Source organism: Polypterus senegalus, chromosome 6, assembly GCF_016835505.1.
Source record: "Polypterus senegalus isolate Bchr_013 chromosome 6, ASM1683550v1, whole genome shotgun sequence".
Classification (NCBI taxonomy): domain Eukaryota; kingdom Metazoa; phylum Chordata; class Cladistia; order Polypteriformes; family Polypteridae; genus Polypterus; species Polypterus senegalus.
The window spans coordinates 163,376,253-163,396,740 of record NC_053159.1 but is presented as its reverse complement, the minus strand read 5'-3'; the positions used below and the strand labels follow the sequence as shown (position 1 = coordinate 163,396,740).

Here is a 20,488-nt window from a genome sequence, read left to right as displayed (position 1 = left end):
AGGTTCCGCTAGATATAGTCGGACTCACCTCGACGCACAGCTTGGACTCTGGAACCAATCTCCTTGAGAGGGGCTGGACTCTCTACCACTCTGGAGTTGCCCCGGTGAGAGGGCCGGTAGGTGTGGGCATACTTATTGCCCCCCGACTCGGAGCCTGTGCATTGGGGTTTACCCCGGTGGAAGAGAGGGTGGCCTCCCTCCCGCCTTCGGGTGGGGGGAAGGGTCCTGACTGTTGTTTGTGCGTATGCGCGGAACAGCAGTTTGGAGTATCCACCCTTTTTGGAGTCTCTGGAGGGGTTGCTAGAGGGCATACCTTCTGGGGATTCCCTCGTTTTGCTGGGAGACTTCAATGCTCACAGTGAGACCTGGAAGGGCGTGATTGGGAGGAATGGCCCCCCCGATCTGAACCCAAGCGGTGTTTTGTTATTGGACTTCTGTGCTCGTCACGGATTGTCCATAACGAACACCATGTTCAAGCATAAGGGTGTTCATATGTGCACTTGGTACCAGGACGCCCTAGGCCTCAGGTCGATGATCGACTTTGTGGTCATGTCGTCGGACTTGCGGCCATATGTCTTGGACACTCGGGTGAAGAGAGGGGCGAGCTGTCAACTGATCACCACCTGGTGGTGAGTTGGCTTCATGGTGGGGAAGATGCCGGTCAGACCTGGTAGGCCCAAAGCGTGTTGTGAGGGTCTGCTGGGAACGGCTGGCAGAGTCTCCTGTCAGAAGTAGCTTCAACTCCCACCTCCGGCAGAACTTCAACCACGTCCCGAGGGAGGTGGGGGACATTGAGTCCGAATGGGCCATGTTCCGTGCCTCTATTGTTGAGGCGGCTGACCGGAGCTGTGGCCGCAAGGTGGTCGGTGCCTGTCGTGGTGGCAATCTCCGAACCCGTTGGTGGACACCGGCGGTGAGGGATGCTGTCAAGCTGAAGAAGGAGTCCTATAGGACTTTTTTGTCCTGTGGGTCTCTGGAGGCAGCTGATAGGTACCGGCAGGCCAAGCGGAATGCGGCTTCGGTTGTTGCTGAGGCAAAAACTCGGGCATGGGAGGAGTTTGGAGAGGCCATGGAGAACGACTTTCGGACGGCTTCGAGGAGATTCTGGTCCACCGTCCAGCGCCTCAGGAAGGGGAAGCAGTGCAGTGTCAACACCGTATATAGTGGGGATGGTGCTGCTGACCTCACTCGGACGTTAGGGTCGGTGGGAGGAGTACTTCAAGACCTCCTCAATCCCACTAACATGCCTTCCAATGAGGAAGCAGAGCCTGGGGACTCTGAGGTGGGCTCTCCCATCTCTGGGACTGAAGTCACCGAGGTGGTCAAAAAACTCCTTGGTGGCAGGGCCCCGGGGGTGGATGAGATACGCCCGCAGTAACACTCACAAAACAAATACTGTATATTGACAGTCATGTTATGTTATTTTTAAAATGTTCCCTTTTCTTTTTCTAGCTTTTTTAACACACTACTTCTCCATGCGATACGCTGGTATATATATATATATATATATATATATATATATATCCCGATCTACAATAGATACTTTAATCGCCATCAATGATTGTTTTGGTAAAGCCATACTCAGTGTATTCATTAGATGAACGGTAAAAAGTAAGAGCGAGGAGGATGACTCATTGAGGCATGCAGGCTGTAGTCTTGGCGTCAACTCTATCTGAATTGCGCGATCACATTTGAAAAAATATATCTTTTCAAGTTCTATTTAGTCCATATGTGTCAACTCAAGGGTCGCGGGCCACATCCGCCCGGCGTGTAATTATATCCGGCCCATGAGATCATTTTATATACTGTATTATTGTTATTAAAGCCCGGGTATATGAAGCGCTGGTAACACAATAAACTACAGATCCCATAATGCAGCGCTTCAGCTGCCTTGCCTAACACTTACCGCTTACTAGAGTTATTAGCACTGAGTTTGCACGGCGCTTTGGTGACTTTGAAGAACAAAAGTCCGTCTACATGCTCGAACCTTGTGCATGTTTGGTAGCACATATCTGTGTGAGAAGCTCTTCTCAGTGATAAAGACTAACAAAACAGCACACAGGAGTCGCCTCACTGATGAGCACCTGCAATCCATCCTGAGAATCTCCACAACACAGAACCTCTCACCAAACAGAAACGAACTTGTGGCCAAAAAAAGATGCCAGGCGTCCAGCTCTAAAATGACATCTGAGCAAAGACAACTGAATGATTTGATTTGTTATTGCACGTAAGAGCGGGAGTCAACGTTTTAACAAACAGCGTATTGCACTGATACGAAATAGCTGTGTGTGTATATATGTAGATATGTATGTATATGTATATATATATGTTTATATATGTATTTGTGTGTATATGTGTGTGTATGTATGTGTGTGTATATATGTAGATATATATATGTATGTATATATGTGTATATGTATAGATATGTATATATGTATATATGTTTATGTGTGTGTGTGTGTGTGTGTGTAAATATATATATATATATATATATATATATATATATATATGACAAACAACACTCATCACTCACAACAGTGACAAAACAATTACATTGACAATCAGGTTACGTTATTTTCTCGCTGCGAAGCGCGGGTATTTTGCTAGTATATATATATATATATATATAAAAGGCAAAGCCCTCACTCACTCATTCACTCACTCACTGACTCATCACTAATTCTCCAACTCCCCGTGTAGGTAGAAGGCTGAAATTTGGCAGGCTCATTCCTTACAGCTTACTTACAAAAGTTGGGCAGGTTTCATTTCGAAATTCTATGCCTAATGGTCATAACTGGAAGGTATTTTTCTCCATTAACTGTAATGGAGTTGAGCTGCAATGACGTGGGGGGGCGGAGTTTCGTGTGACATCATCACTCCTCCCACGTAATCACGTGAACTGACTGTCAACGCAGTGCGTAGAAAACCAGGAAGACCTCCAAAAAGCGCTTAAGAAAACGTGCATTATATAATTGAGAAGGCAGCGAAACAATAAGAAGCGGCGAGTGACATATACTACCATATTCATGAGTGCTGCTACCTCGGAAAGAAAGCACGGTGTAAACCTAAACTTTAAATTAAGTTCATAGACAGGCTACCGCTGGCGTTTCACATGCCCACAGGTAATGCGGGATACAAGTTTAATGAGAGGACGAGGATATAAACAGAGTTTTGATCACTTTGTAACTAAGTTAAAATTGTAGGTGAAGGGGTGTGCTTATGCAAATTCCGAGAGACTGTGTTTGTGGGGGATTGACAGTTAAGGCGGGTGGGGGAGTCACGTCATCATCTCCCTGCCCATTCATCCCATTTCACTCTGAGCTGAGCTCTACAGCTAACGCCGTCTTCCGAAGCAACTTCGTCAGACTGCCACCAAATACTCACAGAAAAATCCACAAGTTAATACACACGCTCTCTCTAGAGTTTCTCCACACTGAATCCTCCAGGCACTACTTACAAAAGGTTACATTGACAATCGTGTTACGTTATTTTTAAAATCTTTATAATGCATTTAATCACACTTTGCATTACAAGCAAAGGGGAGCTTTTGTCAATGCATGATTTCCTGGTACACCGATTACACTGATCAGCGCATCCTGATTCATTTTACCCTCGCACCACCTTAGTTTGAGAAGAAGTATGAAAAAATATGAGGTTAACACAGAAAAACAGATCACCAATTCAAGCTTTATGAATAATCGGTTCGCCATCAATAATTGTTTTGGTAAAGCCATCCTCCTTCCATTTTATAATTTTTCCGCCATTAGCCATGATTAAATGAACGGTAAATAAAGTAAGAGCAAAGCGAGGGTGACTTATTTAGGCAGGCATATATATGACAGCAACACTCATGACAATGTCAATCATGTTACGTTATTATTAAAATGTTTCCTTTTCTTTTCATTACTTCTTTAACACACTACTTCTCCGCTCGGAGTGGGTATTTTGCTATATATATAATATATGAATTACCTCCAAAGAGCTGAGACTTTTGATATCATGAACGATGTGTACAAAGGGGTCTCCTGCCCAGCAAAGTCGAGCAGCCAGCGCGCGTGCATAGCTGTGCCGGCCTTTGAGACGCTGACTGCGCTTCTGCTTTAAGTCAAAGTGAGCACTTTTAATTTTTTTCATCCTCCCCCTGCGCTATAGCCCAGACAAGTGCAAACACAGGATCCCTTTTCTACACCGCGGCAAAATAATATTAAGGTGATTGACACTTTCTTTTGCACGTATACGATTATGAGGTCCTAAACTCGGATTATGAATTCACGCACACGAGTGCAGGACAGACAGTGCCATCACAGCCGATTAATGGCGGGACGTCTCACCAGTCTACACAAGACCGACCGCGACTGTCCCCAAAAGGCGATCATAGCGCCAGCGAACACATCTCTCTATACTATATAAAAGAAAAAGGCAACTCTCATTTCTTTACACCTTTTTCCTTTTATGCCAAACCAAAGCCTTTCTCTTAACACTGCAGAGGACACAAAACTAATTTCCTTTAAATGCCGGTAAGGCACATTACCAGAGGCACAAATTTGAACGTTCACATAGAAAATGTAATTTCTATACCACAGCCGTCGTGTAGCGCCTTTCAAAAGGGATCAACTACCGAGAGATGATCCATATACATTTTAGCTGCTGTTAGTTACTTACCTGTTGTGTTACACCGTCTTTAAAATGTAGTTTACCCACAACCACTCCAGTAGTGCTAGTAACTTATAGACTATATTTTATTATTTTTCCCTTGCACTCAGTGACCAAAGCTATACACACACATATAGACACATACAAACATACACACAAGTATATGTATGTGTATATATATGTATGTATGTGTGTGTGTATGTATATATATATATATATATATATATATATATATATATATATATATATATATATATACACACACACACACACACACACACCTATCTACATTATATATATATATATATATATATATATATATATATATATACACACACATACATATATATAATTTGTGTGTGTGTGTGTATATATGATGTAGATAGGTATGAAGATAAGTATGTATGTATGTATTTATGTATGTGTGTGTGTGTGTGTGTGTGTATATATATGACAGCAGCAATCCAAGCTGTGAGAAAACAGTAAAAGGAGGCGTGTCAGGCGTGTGGTACATTTTCTGATGCAGCTAGACTAAAATAACTTTGTGACGCTGCCACCAAATACACAAAACAATTACTTTGACAATCATTTTTTTTTTTTATTTATTTATTAATTTTATTACAATCAATACATAGCAATCAAGTTTTACAAAAAAAAAGAATTATGCTAAGAACAGATCGATCCCCACCCTTGAGAGAGAGAGCAAGCCAAACGGTGTAAAATTTAAGGCTTTTAAAAATACCTAAATCAACAAATTCTCTGTGCTTTATAAAATCATTTCAAAATATTACTGATTAGATCCTGCCATGTTTTGAAAAAAGTCTGCACAGATCCTCTAACTGAGTATTTGATTTTTCCAATTTTAAATAATATAACACATCAGTTTCCCACTGACTTAAAAGAGGAGAGTTTGGGTTCTTCCAGTTTATCAGAATAAGTCTGCGTGCCAACAGTGTAGTGAATGCAATCACAATTTGTTTGTCTTTCTCCACTTTAAGACCCTCTGGAAGAACCCCAAACACAGCTGTTAATGGGTTAGGAGGGATTGTGAGTCCAAGACTGTCTGAGAGGTAATTAAAAATTTTTGTCCAGAATAATGTTAATTTGGAGCAGGCCCAGAACATGTGACCTAGTGAGGCTGGGGCTTGGTTGCAACGTCGCAGGGTGGATCATGCCCTGGAAACATTTTGAGAGTTTTAGTCGAGACAGATGTGCTCGATATATAATTTTGAGTTGTATAATTGTATGCTTTGCATATGGAGCTTGAGTGAATTCTCTGCATTGCTACTTTCCACTCCTTTTCTGATATATTAATTGAGAGGTCATTTTCCCAGTGTCCTCTTGGATCTTTGAAAGGAAGGGATTGTAAAAGGATTTTATATATTGTAGAGATGGAGTCTAACTCCTTGAAATTGAGCAATAATTTTTCCAGCGTGGATGAGGGTGCAAGATGAGGAAAATCTGGAAGGTTCTGTTTAACAAAGTTCCTGATTTGAAGATAGTGAAAGAAATTTGTAGCTGGAATGTTAAATTTGGAATGTAATTGTTCATAGGATGCAAAGACGTTGTCTATATAAAGATCTCTAAGCAAGTTAATTCCAAATTTTTCCAGATATTAAAACTGCATATGTTTGTGAGGGTTGAAAGAGGTGGTTCTTTTGCAGGGTGCCACAGAAAGAAGCTTCTCCGTCTTAAAATGCTTTCTACATTGGTTCCAGATTCTAAGTGAGTGGAGCACAATTGGGTTATTAGTGTATTGCCGATAGCGTGTGTTTATTGGAGCACAAAGCAAGGAATACAAAGAAGTACTGCAGGATTTTACTTCTATTGCGGTCCATGCCTGTGTATGTTCTTCTATTTGTGTCCAGGTTCTTATCGACTGTATATTTGCGCCCAGTAATAAAACTGGAAGTTAGGTAGAGCCATGCCGCCTTCTGCCTTTTGTCTTTGTAGGGTCGCTCTTTTGATGCGTGGATGTTTAGAATTCCAAATAAATGAGGTTATTGTTGAATCTAATTGCTTAAAGAACGATTTATTAATGTATATTGGTATGTTTTGAAATAAAAAGGAGCTTAGGAAGAATATTCATCTTAACAGTGTTAATTCTTCCAGCTAGTGTGAGATGAAGGGTTGACCATCTATGCAAGTCTTGTTTAATTTTTTCCATACAGACGCATAAATTTTGTTGATAAAGAGCTTTATGTTTACTTGTGATGTTTACCCCGAGGTATTTAAACTGTTCTGCAATGATAAAAGGAAGGGTGTCTAATCTAATATTATATGCTTGCGAATTCACCGGAAAGAGTACACTTTTATTCAGATTAATTCTGAGACCAGAGAGCTTTTGAAATTCTGTGAGTGCTGCTAAGACTGCAGGCACAGAATTTTCTGGGTCCGATATATACAGTACCATGTCATCTGCATATAATGAGATTTTCTGTTCCAGTCCTTCTCTGCTAATCCCCTTTATCTGATCAGTATTTCGACAATGTATTGCCAGTGGTTCAATGGCAATTGCAAACAGCAGTGGTGACAAAGGGCATCCTTGTCTTGTGCCACGCTCTAGTTTAAAGTAGTCTGAGCAAATGTTATTGATGCAAACTGAAGCTTCTGGGTTAGTATACAGTAATTTAATCCATGCACAAATGTTGGGCCAAACCCAAACTTCTCCAAAATAGTAAAAAGGTATTTCCATTCAATCATGTCGAATGCTTTTTCTGCATCCAATGATAATAATATTTCTGGGGTGTTTGATTTAGTTGGTGAGTATATTACATTAAACAGGCGTCAAGATTTGAAGATAAGTGTCGGCCCCTAATAAATCCAGTTTGGTCTTGTGATATTACTGAGGGGAGCACTTTCTCCATCCTTCTAGCTATGATTTTAGAGAGTATTTTAACGTCGTTATTCAGAAGTGAAATTGGTCTGTATGATGCACATTGTAATAAGTCCTTATTTTGTTTTGGAAAGACAGTGATTAGTGCTTGGCAAAAGGTTTGTGGAAGAGATTGGTTATCTCTGGCTTCTGTAAATGTTGCTAATAGGAGGGAGCTAGCTGAGCGGAGAATTTCTTGTAAAACTCTGCAGGGTAGCCATCAGGGCCTGCTGCTTTTCCACCTTGGAGTGACTTTATAGCATCCAGTAATTCTGATAATGACAGAGGTTTATCGAGCTCCTCCACACTAAAGCGCCAATTTGTGGTATCTGTAATTTATCCAGAAATGCATTAGATTGTATATTGTCTTCTTTAAACTCAGTAGTATATAGGGATTTATAGTAGTCTCTAAAAGTGTACATTATATTTTTGTGTTCGATGATTTTATCTCCGTTAGTGTTAGTAATTACCGAGATTGCGTTGTACATCTTGCTTGTGAATTTGTTGCGCTAAAAGCTTATTAGCTTTCTCCATGTTCATAATAATGATGTCTGGATTTGTAAATTAGTTGTTCGGTTTCTTTAGTTGTCAAGAGGTTTAATTCTGAATGTAGAGCCTGCCTCCTCTTATGTAGAGTCTCGCTTGGTAGTCTGGCATGTTCTTCATCTATTTTAGTAATTTCGCTTTTATCTCTGCTACTTTCTTCGCTTGGATTTATTTCTGTGGGAAAGATATGAGATAATCTGTCCTCTTAAGAAGGCCTTAAGAGTTTCCCAGAGTATTCCTGCAGAGATCTCAGGGATGTATTTGTCTCTAGAAAGAATTCAATTTGTTTGGATATAAATTCAGTACAATTCTCGTCAGCTAATAGAAGCGGATTGAGACGCCATCTGCGGGTGAGTGTATGGGGCTTAGTAATTTCAGCTCCAAGATCATCGGAGCATGGTCTGAAATAACAATAGCATCGTATTTACAAGATTTAATCTTAGGCAAGAAGTTATTATCTATAAAGAAGTAATCAATCCTTGAGTAGCAATGATGTACTGGTGAGTAGAAAGAATATGTTCTTGAATTTGGGTTTAAAACCTCCAGGGATCTGATAAGTTGTGATCAGTTATAAACTTTGTAATTATCTTTGCGGTGTTAGTTGCGTTCCCCTGTGGAGGAAGTCTTATCTAAAAGTGGATTTAGAACACAATTAAAGTCCCCAGCCATTATAAGTTTATGAGTGTTCAGATTGGGAATGGATGCAAATAAATTTTGTATAAATTCCTTATCATCAACATTAGGTGCATAAACATTTATCAAAATCATTTTACAGTTAGATAAGTCTCCCATGACCATCACATATCTCCCTTCAGGATCCAATACTACATCTGATGCTACAAATGGTACTGTTCTATGTATGAGAATTCCCACCCCTCTAGTTTTCTTTGTAAAACTAGAATGGAACATTTGGCCAGACCAGTCTTTTTGCAGCCGGAACTGATCCTTACTTAGTAAGTGGGTTTCCTGTAAAAATACTATTTTAGCATTTAGACCTGTTAGGTGAGAAAGTACTTTCTTTCTCTTTAATTCGTGATTCAGGCCTTTAACATTCCAGCTTACGAAGTTAACTGTCCCATCATGGAGACACTGATTCTGAGTTTTTGGTGTCATATTATAGTCTTAACTGGAAGTGAAATAGTTTAGGTCTTAATTTCCTATTCCCCCAAGAGTTGTTGCCATGCAGCTTATTATTACGTTGATAGTTATAATTATAAAGATTGAGATGATAGATTAGATATAGATCAAGCCTGCTCTCTTTCTCTTCCCCCCTTAACCCCCCACCCTCCCTTTTTGCCTCCCCAGGTGAGGCTAAAACCCACTTCATGCAGTCCCAGTCCTCTGACATACCCAGAGACAGAGCACGTCCAAAGCACAATCATGTTACATTATATTTAAAATGTTTCCTTTTCTTTTTCATAACTTCTTTAACACATGACATCGCAAGTAAGCGCTGGGTATTTTGCTATATATATATATCACAGTGACACTCATAACAGTGACAAAACAATTACATTAACAATCATGTTACGTTATTTTAAAAATTTTTCCTTTTCGTACCTTCTTTAACACACTACTTCTCCGCTGCGAAGCGCGGGTATTCTGCTAGTATATATATATATATATGCCAGCAACACTCATGACAATGACAAAACAATTACATTGTCAATCATGTTACGTTATTATTAAAATGTTTCCTTTTCTTTTTCATTACTTCTTTAACACACTACTTCTCCGCCTGCGAAGCGTGGGTATTTTGCTAGTATATATATAATTTGGAAGACTAGGGGGCCTTGCCGTCTGCTAGCTTCACTCGCCCACCCCCTCCCTGGGGCACGCTACACACCAGCCATTTCGTGTCTCTGCCACTTGCGTTGTGAAGGGGGGAGGGCTGATCAGCTGCTGGCTTGCTGCTGCTGCCGAGCTGCTTGTTCTGCTTGTCGCGCTGCGCGTCGATCTTTCTTTTAAAAGCCTGTACAGCAACTGTCCTTTTGTGTCACTGCCTTGTCTCGCGGGACGTTAAAGTGTCTCTTGCGGGACATTAGTGTCTTCGAGAAAATCACGTATCATCTCCTTCCAAGCCTTCCAAGATTTTTTTTTTTTATAATAGAGAGATTGTTGGTAATATGCAGAGATTCTTACTCACTAGTAATAGTTTCACCTCTTTCCACATAATATAACTTAACAGACTATATATGACATATTTGTGTTATCCTACCCCTTCTACTAATACAAAAAATAAGTAAAGAGAGCAAACAGGCTGCTAATGTGAAATATACTTAATTGAAACATCACGTTAAGTGAATTGGAAAAGAAGATAAAACAACAACAATGTCCTCTGTGTGCATCACTAACTTGTGTAGTTAACCTGGCAGAGTCACTGCATGACTTATTACGAAGTAAATCTCATAGGCTAGAGAAAAGGAATATATTCATTCTGTGAACACCCATGTGCACTTGAAATAATTTTGTTTTCAGGTATTTGGGAAGTGCTTTTTACAGGATATGTTTGGTCAGTTACGGTAAATGGCTGTTACCTGCTGTTTTTATGGAAAAAGGTTGTAGAATAACAAGCTTTTTAGTGGAGGCCTACATCTGTGTGAGGCCAACTATATCCTGTATAACTCTGAGCTGACTTGCTCCAGCAATCCCACAATAAATTCTTTATTAAGGCAAAGAGAAATCCAAAGATTTGTTAAATATATATTTTATTTTTCATTGCTATCATGAAGTTGTCACCCACTTGGTCTTTAGTTAGCCTACTAATTACAGTATTAGACCTTGAAGACAAATGTAATGTACAGGGTCCTAAAGGCAAAAACACTCAAGCCATCATTTTCTCTTCAGTTATTTCTGACGGGTAGTGCAGTGGGACAACATTGGGCATTTATAAGAAAAAATGTATGTAGTTGTTATGTTTGTAAACTGCTTATAGTTTTTGCCAGATTCCCAAGAGCATTATTTCAGGTGTTGATATTCTTTTTTTAATTAAAATATTTTTTAACAAAGAGCTGTTGAGTTACTTGTTTCCATAATTCATAATTATTTTTAATTATGAAAATCAAAAGACCAAGTTACTGCAGAAGCCATGATTAACTTGTTTAAACGTGATTAAGATATTAAAGATATAGTTTTATTTCCTTTTGATTGATAATAATGTCTTCAGATGCAGTTTTTGAATAATGTGTGTCTACACAAAAAGGAGTTGTCTGACATTTTTTTCTGTATTTGTTCAATTTTAGAAAAGCATCCGTTAAAGAAGGCTCAGTTTCAGCATGTTCCTTTGCAGCATGTGGTCAGATGTTTGTAACTGGATCTACCTATGGAGACCTTGTTGCCTGGGACTACCAAATGAAGATTCTTTACACTGTGAAAACAGCCCATGACCTTGGAGTGACATGTTGTCATTTCTCTCCCCAGATGTGTAGAAATTCTGGTAGGTTTGATACAACAGTGAATGGAATTTCGTTAAATATTTCGTGAATAGATCTTAACATTCTTTGGTTTTTAATACACGTACTGTCCTTCTTCCTTTGGTAGGTGTTTGATTTGATTCGTTCCTCCCCCACACTATGTGACTCTTCAATTCCACCCGGGGGAGTAAATGAAATAAAATGAAAGTTTTCATTTTTTCATTTTTATCACTATTTAATTTAATATTGTTTCTTTGTATCAGTATACTGCTGCTGGATTATGTGAATTTCCCCTTGGGATTAATAAAGTATCTATCTATCTATCTATCTATCTATCTATCTATCTATCTATCTATCTATCTATCTATCTATCTATCTATCTATCTATCTATCTATCTATCTGATTTGTGTAAAGTGGTGAACTCTTTGCTTATTTTCTAAAACAGCTAAGTAAAGTACATTAAATCAATGTGGTAGTACACAGGGTAACTGGAATGATAATTAGACTAAATGCAGGAAAATTTAGCATCTCCTACGAAAACTGTAAATGAATTTGCCATATGCCATATCATACTAGAACTTGTTGTGAACACAATTTGCATGTTTTCCAACAACATTGTGACAGCACTTCTTTTTCAGTTGCATACATTTACCCATATACTATGTATACCCTCAGACATACCCATCTCCCAGAAAGTATAAAGGTGGTGTGACAAAATAGGTGGCAGGGAAGAATCTTGCTGAATAAAGTCTATTTGCACTTAGTATTTGAATTTTCATCCTATGGCAAATAATTCTCATCAGAATGTCAAAGCATGTAGGGATTGAATTTGCTTAAGGTAAAGGTAGGAATTTTGCCCTTTTAGCTAGAAACAGGGAGAGATTTTATAGACTCAGGCTGAATTTCAGCATAGGTTTTCAAGAGTGTCATGATCTTCATTGAATATCTGATTTTATCTTGTTCTATTTGTTCAAATTTTAAATCTGACTTTATGAATTCAAAACTACTGAAAGCCAATCAGTTACTTCAGAATGCTTTGAAGGTACACTACCAGTCAAAAGTTTTAAAAAACAGTTTTTCTTCAAAATTAACCAGCTGAAATGCAGTGAATAACCTAAAATGGTGAAAAGGTAAGCAGTAAACTGCCATAGTTTAAATTTAAAGTTTAAGTTGGCAAAAACTAAAAAAAAAAGTTCAGAATATTTCAAATGGACCTTCATCAGAGAATAACTAATAGGTTACAAACTACAGATGTCTTAAAGTACAGTTGGAAAAATCATATTCCTCAAAAATGGGAGACTGGCTTGAAAGTTCAAAAATATTTTTAGAAAGTCTTTAAATAACCAAAAAGGCCTCTTAAGAGGGAGAAACCATGAAAAGTAATTCATGACAAATTACCTTAATAAAAAGCATATGCTTATCTCTCTATTATAAAAAAAAAATCCTGGAGAGAAACACTAGGGATACGAGACCTGATCTTCATGTGAAGATCACGGAAGACACTTAAAAGACCCGCAAGACGAAAGAGAATGGCCACGGAGCATCTCGCGGGGGCCTTAAACATGAGACTTTGTGCCAAGAGATTATCCCATGACCGTGTCGCGATGATGTAGAACATGAGATTCTTGCAAGACAAGCCCTACTTACAACCAATATCAAATAAGACCACGGGCAGCAAAACATTCAGTCGAGTGAAGGATTTGAGCACATACAGATCCAGGGTCTCAGCGCATATAAAGCGTATAAGGACAATACGTTATAAATGAAACATCAAAGACCAAGCAAAGAAGAAAGAAGTGCAGAGAAAAGAGACTCAAAAGTGTTGGAGAGAAAAAAGAGCAAAAAAGAAAAAGATTATCTCGGTGCAAATTCAGACTGGGAACACTTCACCGAAAAAGAAAAAAAGTTGAAAGCAGATTATGCAAAGTGGAGCTTTCTTTTTACGGCAGCACCACCGCGATGCACGAGCATCTGAAAAGTAAGCATCCTGGAGCTGTGATGCCGCCATCTCTTGGGAATTTATGCTGGCGCTGTTAGTTAATTAGTTAGGGTCAGATCAGGAGGGGAGGGAGAGCGTGAATGACCCGATCTGTTGGTTTTCAAATAATATTGCATTAGTGCGATGGTGTTTTCTGATTGGTACTATTCAGGTCATACGATGATTTCATCAAAATGTCACATATTTGTCTCTTTCTTTTTTTTTTTCCCTGGTGCTGCACGCTGACACCAGAAGGTGTGAGCTTATTCAGTGCTAGCAGACGCACGCAGGTGGCCGGTTGCTTGTGCTATAACAAGCTTGACCTGGCAGCAATCAAAGCACATGTACTGTGTAAGGCATGTACGGGGTCCACTGAGAAAAGAAGAGCGTTCTTGGCTCACCTTGCAGAGGAACATTCTTTCCTCTGCATGTCCTGGAGTCCTGTGCAGACTGGCCAAGATCGGGAGGGGAAAAAAAAACGCGCTCACTGATTACAACCGCAAGAAGGTACGCAAATGAATATGAATAATGCAGCATCCATGCCACAATGTTTTCCGAAATGTACTATAAGGTCATAAAATGAATAATTCCAAATATCATATATACCTATGTCTCTGGTTTTTTGTCAGTGCGGCTTTGACATCACGGGCCATAAGGCGCATACTAATTCAGCGTAAGCAAGAACACTCAATAAAATTGAATAAAAAAAATCAAGTGACGATGAGATATGATAAAGGCAGATTCGCCAATGTGTGTGTGTGTCAGCTTTTATTCATCAAGATCAGAGAATTTCCAGTTCAGTTGTCTGAAAACACCACTCAGATCCACAGTTATTCCCGGTTTCAGATAAAAAGCGTCAGATCCCTGGGAGGCGGTAACATTTATCGTGATCATGACTGAGAGAATAAAAGTGAAAAAAAAAGGTAACTTTTACAAGTACTATACATTTACAGTGGTTGTTACAGACACAAATCAAATGTATGTGTTTATTGTATAATATTAACAATAAGAGCAACTCACTACTCAAAACGGTAAATATACAAGGCAGTCAGGATCAAACCGGGGGACTCTTGATTATAAGTCATCAATTCCTACTGCTGTACCTCGGAAGCTACTGTATTGTCCTTGAACCTTTTGTGAGAAAGTGTTTATTTAAACTTTGCACTTCAGGCTTTACACATTATATAGTTTATGTCTACATTTTGTCATTTATTACAAAAATATGAAAAAGTTTCAGTTTTAACGATGTATTTTTTGGTTAAGTTAAATGAAGTTTTTTTGTTTAAAGACTACATGCACCTTAGTTTGTATTGTTTAATGTATTTCTTTTTTATTGTGATTGTCACACTAATATAAAAACATCTGATTATTTTTAAATTCATATGTTTCACTGGTTGTTATTTAATTTGATTATTATTAATTTTAATCGTGTTAATGCAGAGGCATCAGGGTGACATTCACAGGTTGATAGTCGTGAGCAGATGAGGTAAGGCATGCACTGGAGCCCAGAACAGGATGTGTAACCACAGGTCGCAGGCATCAAAATAGTCAGGCATGAAATAATCGTGACTAATGAACTAATGGAAAAATAAATTGAATGATCAGTCACTACCAAAATAATCATTAGACCTACTTATTTGCACTTATTTGCAACCTTGAACTTGATGAATGGGTGATAAAAGGAATAGACAACAGAAGTCTAGACCATTAAATTTAAAGGATTAATCGAAAGATTGTGTTCCAGTTAATGATTTTGTTACATTTTAATTTTTCCTGGGCTCTATATATTTTTCTAATTTCTTCAGGGTGGATTTACATCTTGCATGCAAGGGGACTGAAGAGTAACACTATTTTCTTTCATTTTTTATTGCACTCTTTTATGTTACTGAATATATTCCTGTTCATCCATTTTCCTAACCTGCGCATTGGGTCACAAGGCAGCTATAGTCTTTTCCAGCAATCCTAGAGCACAAGGCAGGAACAATACCTGGATAGGGCACCAGCAGGTTTGCATGGCAAACACACATACAAACCACACATACTACTCACTAAGGCCAGTTTATCAATGCCAATTCCTAACCTTCCTGACTTTGGACTGTGGGATGAAAGAGGAGAACCTGGAGGGACATGGAGAGAACATGCAAACTTCACACAGGGAACGCCCATGTGGCGAACCATGGTCTCCTCACAATTTATTGTATATTATGTTTCAGATGGTGTTTTCTTGTTTTTTAATCATTTTGGTTTGTCTTCCTGTTCTGTTAATTATTTTCCTTTTTCTTTTTATGCTTAGTCTAAAAGGTTAAGGTTACTTTAGCTTATATAAGACCTGAGATACCTCAGCCTAGTGCAGAGAAATTAGCTTCTACGTATGTTATTCAGCTCCAGTTGTAGGTTGATTCCATGTAAAGTTTTTTTTTCTTAGCCTTAAGCATGTCTTTATCAGGCATTTTGTGTTTATTTTATATTTTTGAAATATAGAGAATTTAATATTGATTTTAATTTGTGTATTTAATAATGTTTTACAGTACTTGAAATTATTGTGCTCAATTTCTGACACTGTATGTAGGCACCATCGCTTCACTAGTAGCAGTTGCTTGGGGGCATCCAAAAGTTTACAACTTTTGCCTCATCAGTTAAAAGGTCACTATTGACATACTGTACATTCCTTATCCAAGATTCTGGATAAGTCTACCTTGCTCATAATACCTTTAAAAAAGCAAATCTTTCTGGTTCTAGATCTCTAAGCCCTATATTTTTGCCAACAATTTTTTGTTTCACATTTTTACTTTGACATCAGTATTTTTGGCTTTTCTGTAATGACCAAAGCTTATGGTGTTAATTATTACCAAGCCACTCTTTCCTTCTGCAGACAGAACAGCTCACAGCCTTGGATTTTCTTGTAGTGTTTGGATTTTGTAAGTTCCTATTTTGATTGTTTGGTTTTGGGACTTCTGGTTGTTGCCTTTGGTTTTTGAATTTTTATTTGAATTTTGTTTATATGCTAACCTATTTGAGGCAGTTTATCCTGGCCTACTTTATGTTCTAGACTTTTTTAAATGTTGTTAGGTCTAGTATTGGAATTGAAGTTGTTTTGAGTTTTTAACATTTGGTCAAATTCCATACAATTTTAAGTATAAGAAGAGTAGTAAAATTATTATTATAATTTATTCACATTTTTTATCTCTCATTTTATATTTTGACAGGTATGGAGAACAATGTTTCTGATTTACATCTGGCTTCATGTGGTCAAGATAGTACTGTCAAAATCTGGATTGTGTCACAGGATAGACATTCAGGTATTGTAATTTTTTTTTGACAAACCCTATGTATTTTGATACTTGTGCATACAAGTTGTTTATTTTACTACTATAATTATTGATATGCTAATAACTATTGTTTTTAGAAATGTCAGTATATCTGAATTTTCATTTAGGGTATAAATAAAAATGAATGACTCTTGGCATAGTGCATACCAACATCAACAGAGTACATGGTCTCGGAAGTGGAGGTACATACTGTATGCTTAGATTTGTTAATGGATGAGTAATAGGAATGAAAATAATGCCTCTATGGTTTTGTTGTTATTGGTCATTAAATCCTTGACACTAAACAAATTACCTTTATCATCACCACCACCTCCTCACTGTGATATCATGCCTCTCAGGCTGTCATCGATTTCCAAAAAATGAAAACATAACTGTAGCCTGACAAGTCTGAATCAGAAGCGAAGAATATAGAAAAGCATTTTGATGTTAAAGGTGTTGGGTTTCAAAAAACACATTCATTCATGGTGATGCCCTTTAACTATATATAAAGTAGTACAACACATTAAAAATATTTTATACCTCATCAGACTTTTTAACATTCATCTGGCAGATGTGCAAAATGTGGAGGATTTTTATTTTATTTTTTTATTTCAGAAGTTAATGCTAAGCATTTTTTTACCTAACATATATGGCTGAATTTTAAGTTAATAACTGCTGACTGGACTGTTTGTGTAGAAGTACTGGCCACTTAATTGCCATCTGTGCCTGTCATCCTTTTGACAATGAATGACTGTAGGATATTGCCAGGTAGTGTTTGGCAAGACAGCTTTCAATTTAAATGTCACACATTGATGAAACTTAATGGTCCTTTGTCATTGGTCTTCTTGAACTGGAAGAACATGGACGGTATTGCTTTACGCAATTTCAAACCAGTTATTTCTATTTGCATTCACTGGCAACTTTTAAAAAGTTCTTAAAAAAAGTTTCATAAAAATGAAAGATAAGAGAGAAAATGAGAGCCAGTCCAAGTACTGGTAATTTTTTAAGTATTCATTACAATTAAAGTCTCATCTACGCAATGAAATCTGGTACAAATCTGGAGACATAGTGATTTTATGGCAGGCTTAAAATGCACATTTTTTTTTTGTTTTTCTTTTAGTTTCGTTTGATTCATTCAAACGCTAGGTTATTTAAATTCACATTAGGGCTGGACAATATGAATAATATGTACACTTATAGTCAAATTTAAACAATAAGAAATTTTGATAAACTGTCCATAAGGAGCATTGCTTAATTGCACGTATCCTATTACACCAAAGAAATTATTGCAACTCCAACCAATCATATGCTTCTCATTTACGAATATGTTTGCCAATAAAAAAGTCCGAGCAAGTTGGTTGATATTGTGAAGCATGCCACTTGCTGCTCTTTTGGATATACAAGAGTCATGGAACTGATGAAAATGTGTTCATTGGAATCTTGTAAGTGTTGGTTAAAAAAGCGAAATACTACAAAGTTTTTTTACCACATTTTACCACTTGTGCATTTCTATATCTAGCTCACCCTCTGAAAGAGAGATTTTTTTAGCACAGAATTGAATTTAAAGTATATGGTACTAGAAGCTACTTTGGTTTATTTGACTGTTTTACAATTTGATTTGACCAAAAATTCTCAATCTTTTCATTTGTAGTTGTATATTTGGGGAAAAATGCTGGACATGTTCTAAGTTTAATTTGTGTCTTAGTCATTTAGTAAACAGCATATTATGAAAGACATAATATATACAAAGGTTTTTATCATTTATTTGTTCATTGATATTTAACTGATACTTAAATTTGAAAAAAGCTTGAAAACTATGTGTATTGACTTAACTATGCACTTTGGTATCCTGTAAAGCTTGAACACTGTTAGTATTTAAGTTGACAAGATTGAAGATTCTAGCTTTTTTGTGTAATTTATTAAATCAAATTTAGTTCATGTTTAATTTATGGTAATTTTTATGTTCAGATTCTATTATCAGAATCATTAAAACTTTATTAATCTCGAAGGAAAATACTTATGTTACAACTTTACAAACAAAGGTATAAGTAACATGAAAAGCAAATACATGAAATAAACATATAAAATAAAGTAGAATATAAATATCAAAATAAGCTACAATAAATCATTCATTATGCTCTACAGGTACAGTATGTGTTGAATTATGTATAAAAAATACTATACATCCAAGTCTCTTACAAAATCCCTAGTTTACTAAACACTTATAGCAATCTGAGCTGGACGTATTTCACATAGTAGTATTAAACATATAAGTGCAATATTGCACATTCAGAGAACTCAAAGAAGTTATTCACATGAGAAGCAACAGACAAAATATTGCACATCTAAGCAGCTGAATTATTTTCTGGGAGATCCATTAAAGAAAGAGGGAACAGCTTTTGTGTGAATGAGTGACTGAAAGAGTAAATATATATATATGTGTGTGTGTGTGTATATACAGTATATATATGTGTGTGTGTGTGTATATATATATATATGTGTATATATGTATCTATACTAATAAAAGGCAAAGCCCTCACTCACTCACTCACTCACTCACTCACTCATCACTAATTCTCCAACTTCCCGTGTAGGTAGAAGGCTGAAATTTGGCAGGCTCATTCCTTACAGCTTACTTACAAAAGTTGGGCAGGTTTCATTTCGAAATTCTATGCCTAATGGTCATAACTGGAAGGTATTTTTCTCCATTAACTGTAATGGAGTTGAGCTGCAATGACGTGGGGGGCGGAGTTTCATGTGACATCATCACGCCTCCCACGTAATCACGTGAACTGACTGTCAACGCAGTGCGTAGAAAACCAGGAAGACCTCCAAAAAGCGCTTAAGAATACATGCATTATATAATTGAGAAGGCAGCGAAACAATAAGAAGCGAGCGAGTGACATATAATACCATATTCATGAGTGCTGCTACCTCGGAAAGAAAGCAAGGTGTAAACCTAAACTTTAAATTAAGTTCATAGACAGGCTACGCTGGCGTTTCACATGCCCACAGGTAATGCGGGATACAAGTTTAATGAGAGGACGCAGGATATAAACGAGAGTTTTGATCACTTTGTAACTAAGTTAAAATTGTAGGTGAAGGGGTGTGCTTATGCAAATTCCGAGAGACTGTGTTTGTGGGGGATTGACAGTTAAGGCGGGTGGGGGAGTTACGTCATCATCTCCCCGCCCATTCATCTCATTTCACTCTGAGCTGAGCTCAGCTAACGCCGTCTTCGAAGCAACCGTCAGACTGCCACCAAATACTACAGAAAAATCCACAAGTTAATACACACGCTCTCTAGAGTTTCTCCACACTGAATCCTCCAGGCACTACTTACAAAAGGTTACATTGACAATCGTGTTACGTTATTTTTAAAATCTTTCCTTTTCTTAGCACAAGCACAGCTGAGAAGCTTCGATGCATGTGCTCCATAACGTTAAAAATAATGCATTTAATCACACTTTGCATTACAAGCAAAGGGAGCTTTTGTCAATGCATGATTTCCTGGTACACCGATTACATTGATCAGCGCATCCCGATTCATTTTACCCTCGCACCACCTTAGTTTGAGAAGAAGTATGAAAAATATGAGGTTAACACAGAAAAACAGATCACCAATTCAAGCTTTATGAATAATCGATTCGCCATCAATAATTGTTTTGGTAAAGCCATCCTCCTTCCATTTTATAATTTTTCCGCCACTAGCCA

The 20,488-nt window shown here is 37.6% G+C and overlaps 1 protein-coding gene across 1 annotated transcript in view; it reads left to right on the top strand.

The window, feature by feature from the left end:
- Positions 1–20,488, top strand: part of wdsub1 (WD repeat, sterile alpha motif and U-box domain containing 1) — a 109,995-nt gene that overhangs the window by 9,351 nt on the left and 80,156 nt on the right. The window contains exons 3-4 of the mRNA XM_039757459.1: positions 11,317–11,510; positions 16,673–16,765. Of these exons, the coding sequence (XP_039613393.1) occupies positions 11,317–11,510; positions 16,673–16,765 (287 nt within the window). The remainder of the gene's footprint in view (positions 1–11,316; positions 11,511–16,672; positions 16,766–20,488) is intronic.